At 47.3% G+C, this 12,705-nt stretch overlaps 1 protein-coding gene across 27 annotated transcripts in view; it reads left to right on the top strand.

Moving 5' to 3' along the window:
• Positions 1 to 12,705, top strand: part of LOC106609337 (CUGBP Elav-like family member 2) — a 189,266-nt gene that overhangs the window by 138,578 nt on the left and 37,983 nt on the right. For all 27 annotated transcript variants that reach the window (XM_045722032.1, XM_045722028.1, XM_045722031.1 and 24 more), the window contains 2 exons: positions 882 to 964; positions 10,846 to 10,894. In XM_045722032.1, coding sequence (XP_045577988.1) covers positions 882 to 964; positions 10,846 to 10,894 — 132 coding nt within the window. The remainder of the gene's footprint in view (positions 1 to 881; positions 965 to 10,845; positions 10,895 to 12,705) is intronic.

Raw genomic sequence — 12,705 nt, forward strand, 5'->3', positions numbered from 1 at the left:
CATCACAGCACACAGCTAATGCTAGGCTAACACCTCCCATTCACAGGCTATACGCTATGGCAATTGTAATACAGACTACTACTGTTACACTAAGCTCAAACCTGCCCATACACAAGCCCTACTCTATGGAAATCCCAGTGCACTCCCTTCATGCTAGGCCAAGACTTTAACCATCCCAAACACAGGCAACACCATATGAAAATGCTGGTCATTTTAAAGCCACCTTTTGCAATCATCAACCCCTCTGCAAAGCAAGCTCCAATGCATACTACCAATTCCTCTCAGGGGGTCTAGGGTTAATAATACATTGTAGCTGTGCAACATAACGGAAGTGAGATGGATGGACAGTAGGACTAGTCATTCACGCACGTCTCAGAAAAACTGTAAATGTGTGTGAAGCAGTGATTCTACATGACTCGGCAGTTCCTCTGCGCCTTATACTGCTGACTGTGGCTTAATGGTCTACAGCTGGACTGTCTGTTACCTACACTGGAGATTACTATTTCATCTACAGGATAATGACTAGACCTTTCCTTCTCTCTCTCTCTCTCTCTCTCTCTCTCTCTCTCTCTCTCTCTCTCTCTCTCTCTCTCTCTCTCTCTCTCTCTCTCTCTCTCTCTCTCTCACTGGCTCCTGTTTCTCCATCTCTCCCCTTCTCTCTCTTTGATGTCTCTCTGTCATTCTGAAGTACTGTCACTCAAGTCATTAATACTGAATTGTTTTAAAATCGTGAATGTTTTCTTCATTTAAATGCTAAGCTGGTTTCTCCTTGAGCCTACTTTTGACGGATGACGTAAAACTGTAGGAATAAATTAAGAACACTTTTTTGGTTACTTATCATGTTCATCTCTCTTCCTCTCTCTCCCCCTCTCTTCTCCCAGGGTGCTGTTTTGTCACGTTTTACACACGGAAAGCTGCCCTTGAAGCCCAGAACGCACTGCATAACATAAAGACCTTAACAGGGGTGAGTGTGTGTTCACGGCCCATGCTGCCCTGCTGTCACGCATTGTCAGTGATTAACAGGGGACAGCTCCCATTACTGTCGTGTGTGTGTGTGTGTGTGTGTGTGTGTGTGTGTGTGTGTGTGTGTGTGTGTGTGTGTGTGTGTGTGTGTGTGTGTGTGTGTGTGTGTGTGTGTGTGTGTGTGTGTGTGTGTGTGTGTGTGTGTGTGTGTGTGTGTAGGCCTTTACTCTGTCATTAACTGCATTTAGATGCTTATTTGTGTCATTTATGTCTGACTACATTATATATTCTGTGTGTGAATATATTTCAGTGTGTGTGCATTTGAGAGAGAGTGTGTGTGTGCTGTAGGGGCCTTTCCTCTACCAGACTCCTGCTGCTGTCCTCTGTCCCTGTGTGTATATTAAACACAGTGGAGTGATAGAAGAGCAATAGGATTTTGTCTCGGCTCCCCTCCCAGGTTCTGGAAGTCTAACTGCTCCTCTGGGTTTAACAGGCTGCTGGGCCACGGTTACTCCTGCTTGGGGTGTTGGCAGGCTGCAGCCTTGGCTGTTCTGAGGCTCTGGAACCATATTGATTAGAGGGAAGGGAAGTCTGTACACTGTATTTCGTCTGTTGGTTAGTGGATGGACCTATTGGGTTAGAGAGGGTGGATATGAGGGTGGATACGAGGGTGGATATGAGGGCGGAGGGTGGATATGAGACGTCACATGCTCTAAACATTTTAGGATTAGGGGAACGTGAAATTACTGCCCTCCTTCATTTCCTCTGTCCCTCTGCCAACTCCTCCTCCCTCTGTCCCTCCTTTCCCCAGGCAGGTAACACTAAAACCAACACACACAGGGCTGAATCAATTGCACCATAATCAAATCCATTTGAGCAGTTTTGGGAGGTCATGATTAACTCATTTAAAATGGCCTCCTCTGAGCTCTCAAGGCAATGCAGCACTGTGGATATGTTTAAATTTGACTTTAATAAAGTACTGACTGACCTTCCTCTGGGAGAGAGGGAGAGCTGGAGGGATGTAGTGGGAGAGAGAGAGAGTCAATAAATGCTTTATCGTTGAGTGGAGGTAGAGAGGTGGACAGAGAGAGCAATGGACAGAGAGGTGAGCTAAGGAGAGGACGGAGTGATGAGAGAGGGAGAGCACAGTTCGCTTTAGGGCAAGGCAATAAATGAGTTCAGCTAAAAAGCAATCTGTGCTTGTTAGCTTTCTGTCTCTCCCTCTCTTGTAAAAGGCAGTAGAACAATGTTTATATTGGCTCTCTGTCTCTCCCTCATTCATTCTTGCGCTCTAAACTGTAGGCCCTGACAGGGTGAGATCCAATCACAGCAGTTGGACGGCGGCCATATTGGACGAGAGCGGCTGGCAGAGCTGAACAGCAGCCATATTGATTTAGGGCACACACAGGAACAGTTGAATGGCTGCCATGTTTGAGTACTGCGTTGAGTGTGAACAGTCTGGAGAGAATGTGGTAGTGAGTGTAAATGTGGATGTTCTGTACAGCCCTGCATAGTACTCCTATACTCCCCAACACGGAATTCAGAAAAACAAAGGCCTAGACTGCCAGCCACATATTGGAGTGACACACTTTAGAAAAGCAGCCTCTCTCCTCTGCCAACTCCCTGCCTGTCCATCCCCCCCCCCCCTTCTCTAAGCCTCCAGCTTTGGCAGTAGACTGCAAGTGCTGGGTGGAGACCTGTGTGTGTGTGTGTGTGTGTGTGCGTGCGTGCGTGCGTGCGTGTTGTGCTTGTGCTATGTTGTGTTAATGGAGATCTTAATGAAACCTGCACAGGTCAGAACAGGGACTGGACGTAGGCCTAATTGATTCCCACACACTCTGGCACAGATACACACACACACACACACAAATACTGTACCTCCTCCCCTCCCCAAATCTGCCAAGTAGCTTTAGATGAGTGAAAGGAGGGGGGGACTCTGTTTTAGAGGAACAACAACTTAAAGTAAGAGTTTTCTTTCTAATGAACAGCTAATGAAGCTCTGGGGACTGTGGGTGGGGGGTTGGAGAAATGAGGGTGGAGATGGCTGGTCGGGGCACGTAGCTAGGGGGGGGGGGGGGCACTTCTCTCAGAGCCTCTAATGTCACCACTGAGCTGTGCTTTAAACTGGCCCCAAAACATCTATCTACTGAAAACATGCCCTCAGCTCCTTCTGCAGATATTTAACAACATAATACCCTCCCCTGCTGCACAGCCATCCGCAGTCTGGACCTCCACACACACAAGTAGTCAGACTACACGCACAGCACTACCACACACATACACTACCGTTCAAATGTTTGGGGTCACTTAGAAATGTCTTTTCAAACTTGTCAGTCTATTCTTGTTCTGAGAAATGAAGGCTATTCCGTGTGAGAAATTGCCAAGAAACGGAATATCTCGCACAACGCCATGTACTACTCCCTTCACAGAACAGTGCAAACTGGCTCTAACCAGAATATAAAGAGGAGTGGGAGGCCCCGGTGCACAACTGAGCAAGAGGACAAGTACATTAGAGTGTCTAGTTTGAGAAACAGACACCTCACAAGTCCTCAACTGGCAGCTTCATTAAATAGTACCCGCAAAACACGTCTCAACGTCAACAGTGAAGAGGCCACTCCGGGATGCTGGCCTTCTAGGCAGAGTTGCAAAGAAAAAGCCATATCTCAGACTGGCCAATAAAAATAAAAGATTAAGATGTGCAAAAGAACACAGACACTGGACAGAGGAACTCTGCCTAGAAGGCCAGCATCCCGGAGTCGCCTCTTCACTGTTGACGTTGAGACTGGTGTATTTGTTATAAAAGTATTTTTAAATACACAGCCCAAAACACTTTTATTTGAATCGACCAAATTGTATTTGAAAGTATTTTCAAATACTTATTTTAAATACTACTTACAAATACCTGGGTTTAATGCATGGGACTGTATTTCAGTTTTTGAAATGAAATACCTGAAATAGTATTGGAAAACAGGTCTGACACAAACACAAATACAAATGTGAGTTAAAGCCTGTCGGCCCGTCCGCCAGACAAGGTTGTCTGAGATTTTCCACTAAATTGAACTGTTTCATCAGCGGCTGACAGATGTCTAAATGGCTGGTGTCTCCCCACGCCAGCGCCCACAGCACGGCACACACACACACACACACACACACACACACAGTCTGTGTGGCTGGAGGGGAAGAGAGGGGGGAGAGAGAAGGATGTGTGAGAGCTAATCTAGGACACGTCCTTTCTAGTGCCCTCCAGCAGCTCTCTCTCTCTCTGTCCATTTCTCCATCTCTCCCTCTCTCTGTCTCTCTCTGTCCATTTCTCCATCTCTCCCTCTCTCTGTCTCTCTCTCTGTCCATTTCTCCATCTCTCCCTCTCTCTCTCTCTGTCCATTTCTCCATCTCTCCCTCTCTCTGTCTCTCTCTCTGTCCATTTCTCCATCTCTCCCTCTCTCTGTCTCTCTCTCTGTCCATTTCTCCATCTCTCCCTCTCTCTCTCTCTGTCCATTTCTCCATCTCTCCCTCTCTCTGTCTCTCTCTCTGTCCATTTCTCCATCTCTCCCTCTCTCTGTCTCTTTCTCTGTCCATTTCTCCATCTCGCTCTCTCTCTCTCTCTCTGTCCTTTTCTCCATATCTCCCTCCCTCTCTCCCTCCCTCTCTCTCTCTCTCTCTCTCTCTCTGTCCATTTCTCCATCTCTCTCTCTCTCTCTCTCTCTCTCTCTCTCTCTCTCTCTCTCTCTGTCCATTTCTCTCTCTCTCCCTCTCTCTGTTTGAGAAAAACGCTGGTTGAAAAACACCTTTGATTCATAGTTTTTCTTTCAAGGATATTTCATTCTCACTTTGTCGGGGTGGGACGAGGTGGGTGAGGAGGGGGAGAAGGGGAGGGGGGGTGAGTTTAGACGTGATCAGTCGAGCCCTGTGTCCTTGATGCAGGCTGATCAGAGTGCTGCAGAGCATCAAGTTTAATAAGGAGAGTGGGGCTCATTAAAAAGCTGCACTTCACAGACCACACACACACACTTTGACACACTCACACACTTTGACTCACACACACACTTGTACACACACACACACACTTTGACACACTCACACACTTTGACACGCACACACTTTGCACACACTTTGACACACTCACACACTTTGACACACACACACACACACACACACATTTGACACACACACACACTTTGACATGCACACACACACACTTTGACACACTCACACACTTTGACACACACACACACACACACACACACACTTTGACACACACACACACACACACACACACTTTGACACACACACACACACACACACTTTGACACACACACACTTTGACACACACACACACACACACACTTTGACACACACACACTTTGACACACACACACACACACTTTGACACACACACACTTTGACACACACACACACACTTTGACACACACACTCAGGTCCCAACCATGTCAGCCTTTCAGATGGTGAGGTAATTATTATACTTCAATGTCACATGAGTACAGACTCTTCCTGCAAGGAATGGCCCATCAATTGGAAAGGCCAAATAAATGAACCCACCCACCCACACAGACACACACACACACACAGACACACACACAGACACACCAGTAGTCACAATACTAATCAGGAAAAATACAGGACTGTGAGTTAGGAGATGCTGAGGGTGGGGAGGTGTGGACAGGAGGAAATCACAACAGTCAGAGAGGGTGTCAATGCGTGTTGAAGTTAAAGTAGGAATGGCATCTCCCATCACATTGGGTCCTGTCTGTGTTGTTTGTTCATGTGTTGACACGTTTCACGTATCCCTGCTCTATCACCAAAGGCTTTCACAACGCCACTTATGGAACAGCAGAGAGCGGAGTCTGGCACCGTCTCTGGAAAAAGGGATGAGGTAACCCTCCCTGGACTGATAGCTAGGGTGCGTCCTAATTGACACCCTGTCCCCTATATAGTGCACTACTTTTGACCAGGAACTATAGGGAATAGGGTGCCATTTTGGACGCATACCCTGGAGTTATTTTGTGTAAAAATATGACAGTTCTTGCCGCTGCATGTGGTACCAGAGGATATGTCATAATGAAGCCCGATGTGCTATGAACAGTGAGTAACCTTGGAAATGTTTGCGTGGCCCGGTGGTTTGAAACAGCTGAACCGCGGTATAGGATATTAAACGTGACGTCGTAGGTCTGTACCATCAGTCACTAATGTATCCCCGGAGACTGGCAGCAACAGTGCTACGAACTGAAAGGTTATACCTCACACTGGCACCGCTTGGCTTAGCTGACATTTCAGAGTGGTCTCGAGCTCTGACAAACAGCTGACTATTCTGAGGAAGGAAGAGCAAAGTGTGTGTGTGTGTGTGTGTGTGTTTGTGTGTGTCTCATCTTTTAATCCCACTCAATACACACATTATACTAACCACTAGACTAAGTACACAGCAAGTTACCCATCCCTCATTGCTAATGTCACACACACTCACACACACGCACGCACTTATACACACAGCTCTGTGTCATTACAGACACTCATTATAGAAATCAATTTAATTAAGGACTGTAATTGCCAGAGTGAAGCCCAAATGCTATGGCAAACAGGGTCTGGAGAACGTAATCCCCATCGACATTACGCCAGCCTCCCGCCCGCCAGCCTCCCGCCCGCCAGACTCCCGCCCGCCAGACTCCCGCCCGTCTCAGTGTGTGTACACTTATTTAACAAAACAATAAATATGAATTGCTTGTTTCAAATGAACTTCCTCTCCTCAGCAGGCTGGTTTGAGAGAGGAGAGGAGGAGAGAGCTGTGTAATGAAGGCTAACTATGTTAAATACTGTGAGTACTTAGCACTAGGACCTTAGCGAGCTACGCCACATAGCTAATGCAGCAATCCCCCAGCCACTCAGCACCCAGACTTGGGGTTAATTGTTTACTAAGGGAAATAAGTGGGGATAATGTGGGGTAACTGTGTGAGAGGTAGTGGCGACGAGAGGGAACATAGAAGGCAGAGATAATTGTGTGTTAGGGTGAATTATAGATGTCTAGTTGTATTAATGCTTGTCGTGAGTGTGTAGGGAATGGAAATGGCCGGAATGCAGATGGGCACAGAATGTATTTTTGTCTGTAAAAATCATGTTGAAAGAGTCTGTGTGTGTGTGTGTGTGTGTGTGTGTGTGTGTGTGTGTGTGTGACCACAGTTATTGACTCCCCACTATGAGGACCATCTGTCTGTCTCTGTGTCACTGCCTCTACCTCCACCCCACAGAGGAGAGAGGGATAAGTAGGCTGAGGGAACGAGGGATAGAAAAAGAGAGAGAGAAAGGGATAGGTAGAAACTAGACAGAAGAGTGGCCACAATGTGTAGCGTTGCTAGTATGAGATATGTACAGTTAAGTGTGTGTGTGTTGCTGAGGAAACGTGGTGTGTATGATACCAGGATGTACGGTACAGTAGCTGAGAGCTTTTCTATTGGCTCACACACTAGTCAGGTGAAAGTGCTATCGAGGTGCTGACTGCTGGCAAAGGCTACACTGCTGCTGGCAGCATGCAGGACTCAGTGGGGGTTTCTCTACACACAGACACACACTCACACACTTACTGTAGACACACACACTTTGTGGCAGCCGGACAAGTTGAACTCTGACCTTTAAAGCCCAGGGGCATTCCTCGTGGGCCAAGGGGTCAGAGGGGTTTGAGGAATGGGGTACATGCTGTAGGTGAGAGGGTGAACGTTAAATGCTGAGGGGTATTAGGTTTCTGGCACGTTGTGTCCTGGAAGGAAATGTTTAGAGGGCAACTGTACTAGAAGACAGAGTAGTGTTGCATAGCGTAAGTTGGGTAGGAAACAGTATGGTAGTGATAAGGGGATAATACCCTGCTGGAGAGGTAATGTTTACCTCCATGTCATCAGCTACTCTGACGGATAGACACCTCGACGTCGCCGCCAGAAGAGCTGGCGCAGAACGGGCACTGCATGGCATGCCCCGACTAGCCGACTGGAAATCAGAAAGAGGGGAAAGAGGAGATGTTTCCAAGATGTTACCAACTACCATACCAGAGGGAAATGTCACCAGTGTAGGCCTCATTCACAATGACACGGGTTTAGATGTTTGGTTACTGAGAAAGGAGGAAACAAGTCAGGGGGAGGCCTGGGGTGTCATGGTGATTGGATGAAGAGTGACTGCAGTAGGTAGCTCCAGGGCTCTCAGTGAAGAACCAGCCGTGTGGAATTGTGGGGTAGTGGTGGAGCTGCATGAACGCATCACACCCCGGGTCTGAAGCCTGCAAGGCCTTCTGGGTAGACAGATCTGGGAGAAGAAGGATGGCATCTAGACCGAACCTTCTGAGAGAGTATGAGAGGTAGAGGCTGGGATAGCCGCTAGCCAGCGCCTGTAGCCTGAGGATGCAGTTATTTCTGTACTATAGCCCTCCAACATATGATCCACTGGCACTCTCTCACACTAACAAATCAAATGTATTTATAAAGCCCTTCTTACATCAGCTGATATCTCAAAGTGCTGTACAGAAACCCAGCCTAAAACCCCAAACAGCAAGCAATGCAGGTGTAGAAGCACAGTGGCTAGGAAAAACTCCCTAGAAAGGCCAGAACCTAGGAAGAAACCTGGAGAGGAACCAGGCTATGAGGGGTGGCCAGTCCTCTTCTGGCTGGGCCGGGTGGAGATTATAACAGTACATGGCCAAGATGTTCAAATGTTCATAGATGACCAACAGGGTCAAATAATAATAATCACCGTGGTTGTAGAGGGTGCAACAGCTCAGCACCTCAGGAGTAAATGTCAGTTGGCTTTTCATAGCTGATCATTCAGAGTATGTCTACCGCTCCTGCTGTCTCTAGAGAGTTGAAATCAAATCAAATCAAATTTATTTATATAGCCCTTCGTACATCAGCTGATATCTCAAAGTGCTGTACAGAAACCCAGCAGGTCTGGGACAGGTAGCACGTCTGGTGAACAGGTCAGGGTTCCATAGCCGCAGGCAGAACAGTTGAAACTGGAGCAGCAGCATGGCCAGGTGGACTGGGGACAGCAAGGAGTCATCAGGCCAGGTAGTCCTGAGGCATGGTCCTAGGGCTCAGGTCCTCCGAGAGAGAGAAAGAAAGAGAGAGAGAGAATTAGAGAGAGCATACTTAAACTCACACAGGACACCGGATAAGACAGGAGAAATACTTCAGTTATAACAGTGACCCCCCCGACACATAAACAACTGCAGCATAAATACTGGAGGCTGAGACAGGAGGGGTCAGGAGACACTGTGGCCCCATCCGACGATACCCCCGGACAGGGCCAAACAGGCATGATATAACCCCACCCACTTTGCCAAAGCACAGCCCCCACACCACTAGAGGGATATCTTCAACCACCAACTTACCATCCTGAGACAAGGCCGAGTATAGCCCACAAAGATCTCCGCCACGGCACAACCCAAGGGTGGGCGCCAACCCAGACAGGAAGATCATGTCAGTGACTCATCCCACTCAAGTGACGCACCCCTCCTAGGGACGGCATGGAAGAGCAACAGTAAGCCAGTGACTCACACACACACAGTCTTGTACAACTCACCTTGTGGGGACCAACATTATTCAGTCCCTTTCAAAATCCTCACTCACTCACTCACTCACTCACTCACTCACTCACTCACTCACGGGGCCGATAGACCGATAGAGAGAGAGAGACGGACAGATGGAGAGAGACCGATAGAGAGAGACGGACAGATGGAGAGAGACCGATAGAGAGAGAAGGACAGATGGAGAGAGACGGACAGATGGAGAGAGACGGACAGACGGAGAGAGACGGACAGATGGAGAGAGACGGACAGATGGAGAGAGACGGACAGATGGAGAGAGACGGACAGATGGAGAGAGACGGACAGATAGAGACCGATAGAGACAGCTAGAGGATCAAAGCGCCCTGCCACACAGTGACTGTTCAGGCTTAGCCAGGGGCATTATGGGTAAGACAAGGTACAGACAAAGACACACACACACACACCACAGCTGGTGAGAGCCCAGAAGATGGATCTCTTCTCTGTGTGTGTGTGTGTGTGAGCAGAGGCAGAGTCAGTGTGATTGATACTGGGCTAGATTTAGAGAATTACTGTCATTGGTCTCTCTGCAGATCAAACAAGCACATCATCTCTCATAAAGGAAGGAGGGAGAGAGAGAGAGAAAGAGAGATTGTATATAGACATATTATGACATTTGAAATGTCTTTATTCTTTTGGAACTTTTGTGAGTTTAATGTTTTCTGTATATTTTTCACTTGCTTTGGCAATGTAAGCATGTTTCCCAGAGAGAGAGAGAGAGAGAGAGAGAGAGAGAGAGAGAGAGAGAGAGAGAGAGAGAGAGAGAGAGAGAGAGAGAGAGAGAGAGAGAGAGAGAGAGAGAGAGAGAGAGAGAGAGAGAGAGAGAGAGAGAGAGAGAGAGAGAGAGAGAGAGAGAGAGAGAGAGAGAGAGAGAGAGAGAGAGAGAGAGAGAGAGAGAGAGAGAGAGAGAGAGAGAGAGAGAGAGAGAGAGAGATGTGGCAGCCATCTTGTCTGTGAAGTGTTTGCATGTTTTCACTTTAAAAAAAAGACTCCTCAATCAATCAGCTCCATTCATCCTCTAAACCTGCAACAAGGGAATGAGGGACACACCTGGATGACGTCTGTCACAGTGTGTGTGTGTTTCCTACACCACTTCAGAGTTTCTCTTTAGTGTGTGATCTGTTGTGACTTTCAGTGGCCAGTTTGTAGTGTGTCGGTGTGCTGTGACCAGTCAGTGTGTGTGTGTTGTGACTGAAGTGTGTGTGTGATCTCTGAGTGTGTGCAGTCCTCACTAGGTGTGTGTGTGTCGGTATAGTATTGTAAAGGTGGGTTTGTCCTGTTTTTTCCAGATGCACCATCCCATTCAGATGAAGCCTGCAGACAGTGAGAAATCAAACGGTGAGTGATCACACACACTGGGTTGAGTATTGTGTGTGTGTGTGTGTGTGTGTGTGTGTGTGTGTGTGTGTTTTTCTGTGGCTCAGTGATCCTGTTTCAGAGAGAGAACGAGAGCTGTATGAATTATTAAAGTGTTCTGGGAGGGGGTCAGGGAGAGTTTAACTGTTTTGGCCCCACAGTGAACCAGCCTTTCTCTCTGCGTCTCTCTCTCTCACACACACACACACACACACACACACACACACACACACACACACACACACACACACACACACACAAACACAGACAACTGGCTCTATTACAGATGCGGTTATAAACCCATTTATCCAGCCATAACGCTTTACTGCATCTGAGAGAAGCCAGACAGAGGCCACGTCCCAATACTAATGAATAGCCTCTTTTCCTCATCCACTGGACCACCGAAAGTATAGAAGGATAGAGGGTAATAACATTGGGACACATCCAGACGGATGGCTGAGCTCCACCCAGAGAGAGACAGAGTGGTGTCATAAAGCCCCTGACAGCACACAGGCATCACTTAAAGCTTCATAAAGCAGCTCGCAGCAGCATCTTCTATACTCGGCCCACTAAGGAAATACAATGCACTGGAAACATATAGATCCATCCATATCAGTCATGATCAGACCTTAATAATGCTTTACCGCTCCAGACATCTTCTGTGAGGTTATGAAATAGGACTTGGTAAGATATATCCGTCTAGGTAATGTAGCTGCAGTCGTCTACTGTAATGGAAGATAGTAAAGTACGTCCATATGAAATGTATCCGTCTTTTTAATGATAGTACTTTCCGTAAACCTTTATTGGAGTTGCTGTAACCATAATGAATCGTCGTTAAGCTGTTTGTTGCTTTAGTCAATCGAGAGGTGTCTGCGCGAGCGCGCGGCGTTTGTCTTCGCCGCACTGCTGTATCGATAGCCCGTCTTCGCCTTCCGCTTTCTTTCTTTCTTGAAATCTGATCTGGAATCAGTAAAACGCTGCTTCTCTGCTTCCCAATACGTCACTAACTCTGACTCAGGTCGGCTAACAGATATTTAGTCACTGTTAAGGATATCTCTGCTGTTTCTCCATATCCACTCCCAGTTAATTCATTACAGTGCTGATAATGAGCGAACATATACAGACGAGTTGGAAGCCTTTGAAACAACACTTATCTTCACTGCGTGTCCCGGTGTTATTTTTTTAAACGCACAAACAATTCAAACAGCAAAATAAACAAGTGCTCTATTGATTTCCCAGAGTGCAACAGACCGCTTATCTCTTTCGCCTCCCGGTAAGAGCTGACAGTTTCCTCATTAAAAATGAATTGGATTAGCATTACTCTGAATGGTGAGCAACACACACACAGTCTCTCTCTTGTCTCTTTCCCACGGTCATACACACACAGAGACAAGAAACAGGAAGAATCTCTGTCTCTCTCTCTCACACACACACACACACACACACACACACACACACACACACACACAGTTACACAGGCCGAGGTATTGCAAGATAAATGGAGCGATTGGGTCAGAGAGAAAGGGATTAAACAGGAGGAGGGGCAGGCAGACAAAAAGAAACCCGGAGAGATGGGAGAGGAGGAGATAGAGAGAGAGAAACGAATAGAGAGAGAGAGAAACGAATAGAGGGAGAGAGAAACGAATAGAGGGAGAGAGAAACGAATAGAGGGAGAGAGAGAGAGAGTCGCACAGAGACTTGGTGTTGAAGTGGTAATGAGACATTGATCACAGTCTGCAGATGAAATGGTGAGACTTTCTCGGTCTCTCTCTTTCTTCTCTTTCTTCTCCTTT

This window comes from Salmo salar, chromosome ssa07 (genome assembly GCF_905237065.1).
Source record: "Salmo salar chromosome ssa07, Ssal_v3.1, whole genome shotgun sequence".
Classification (NCBI taxonomy): domain Eukaryota; kingdom Metazoa; phylum Chordata; class Actinopteri; order Salmoniformes; family Salmonidae; genus Salmo; species Salmo salar.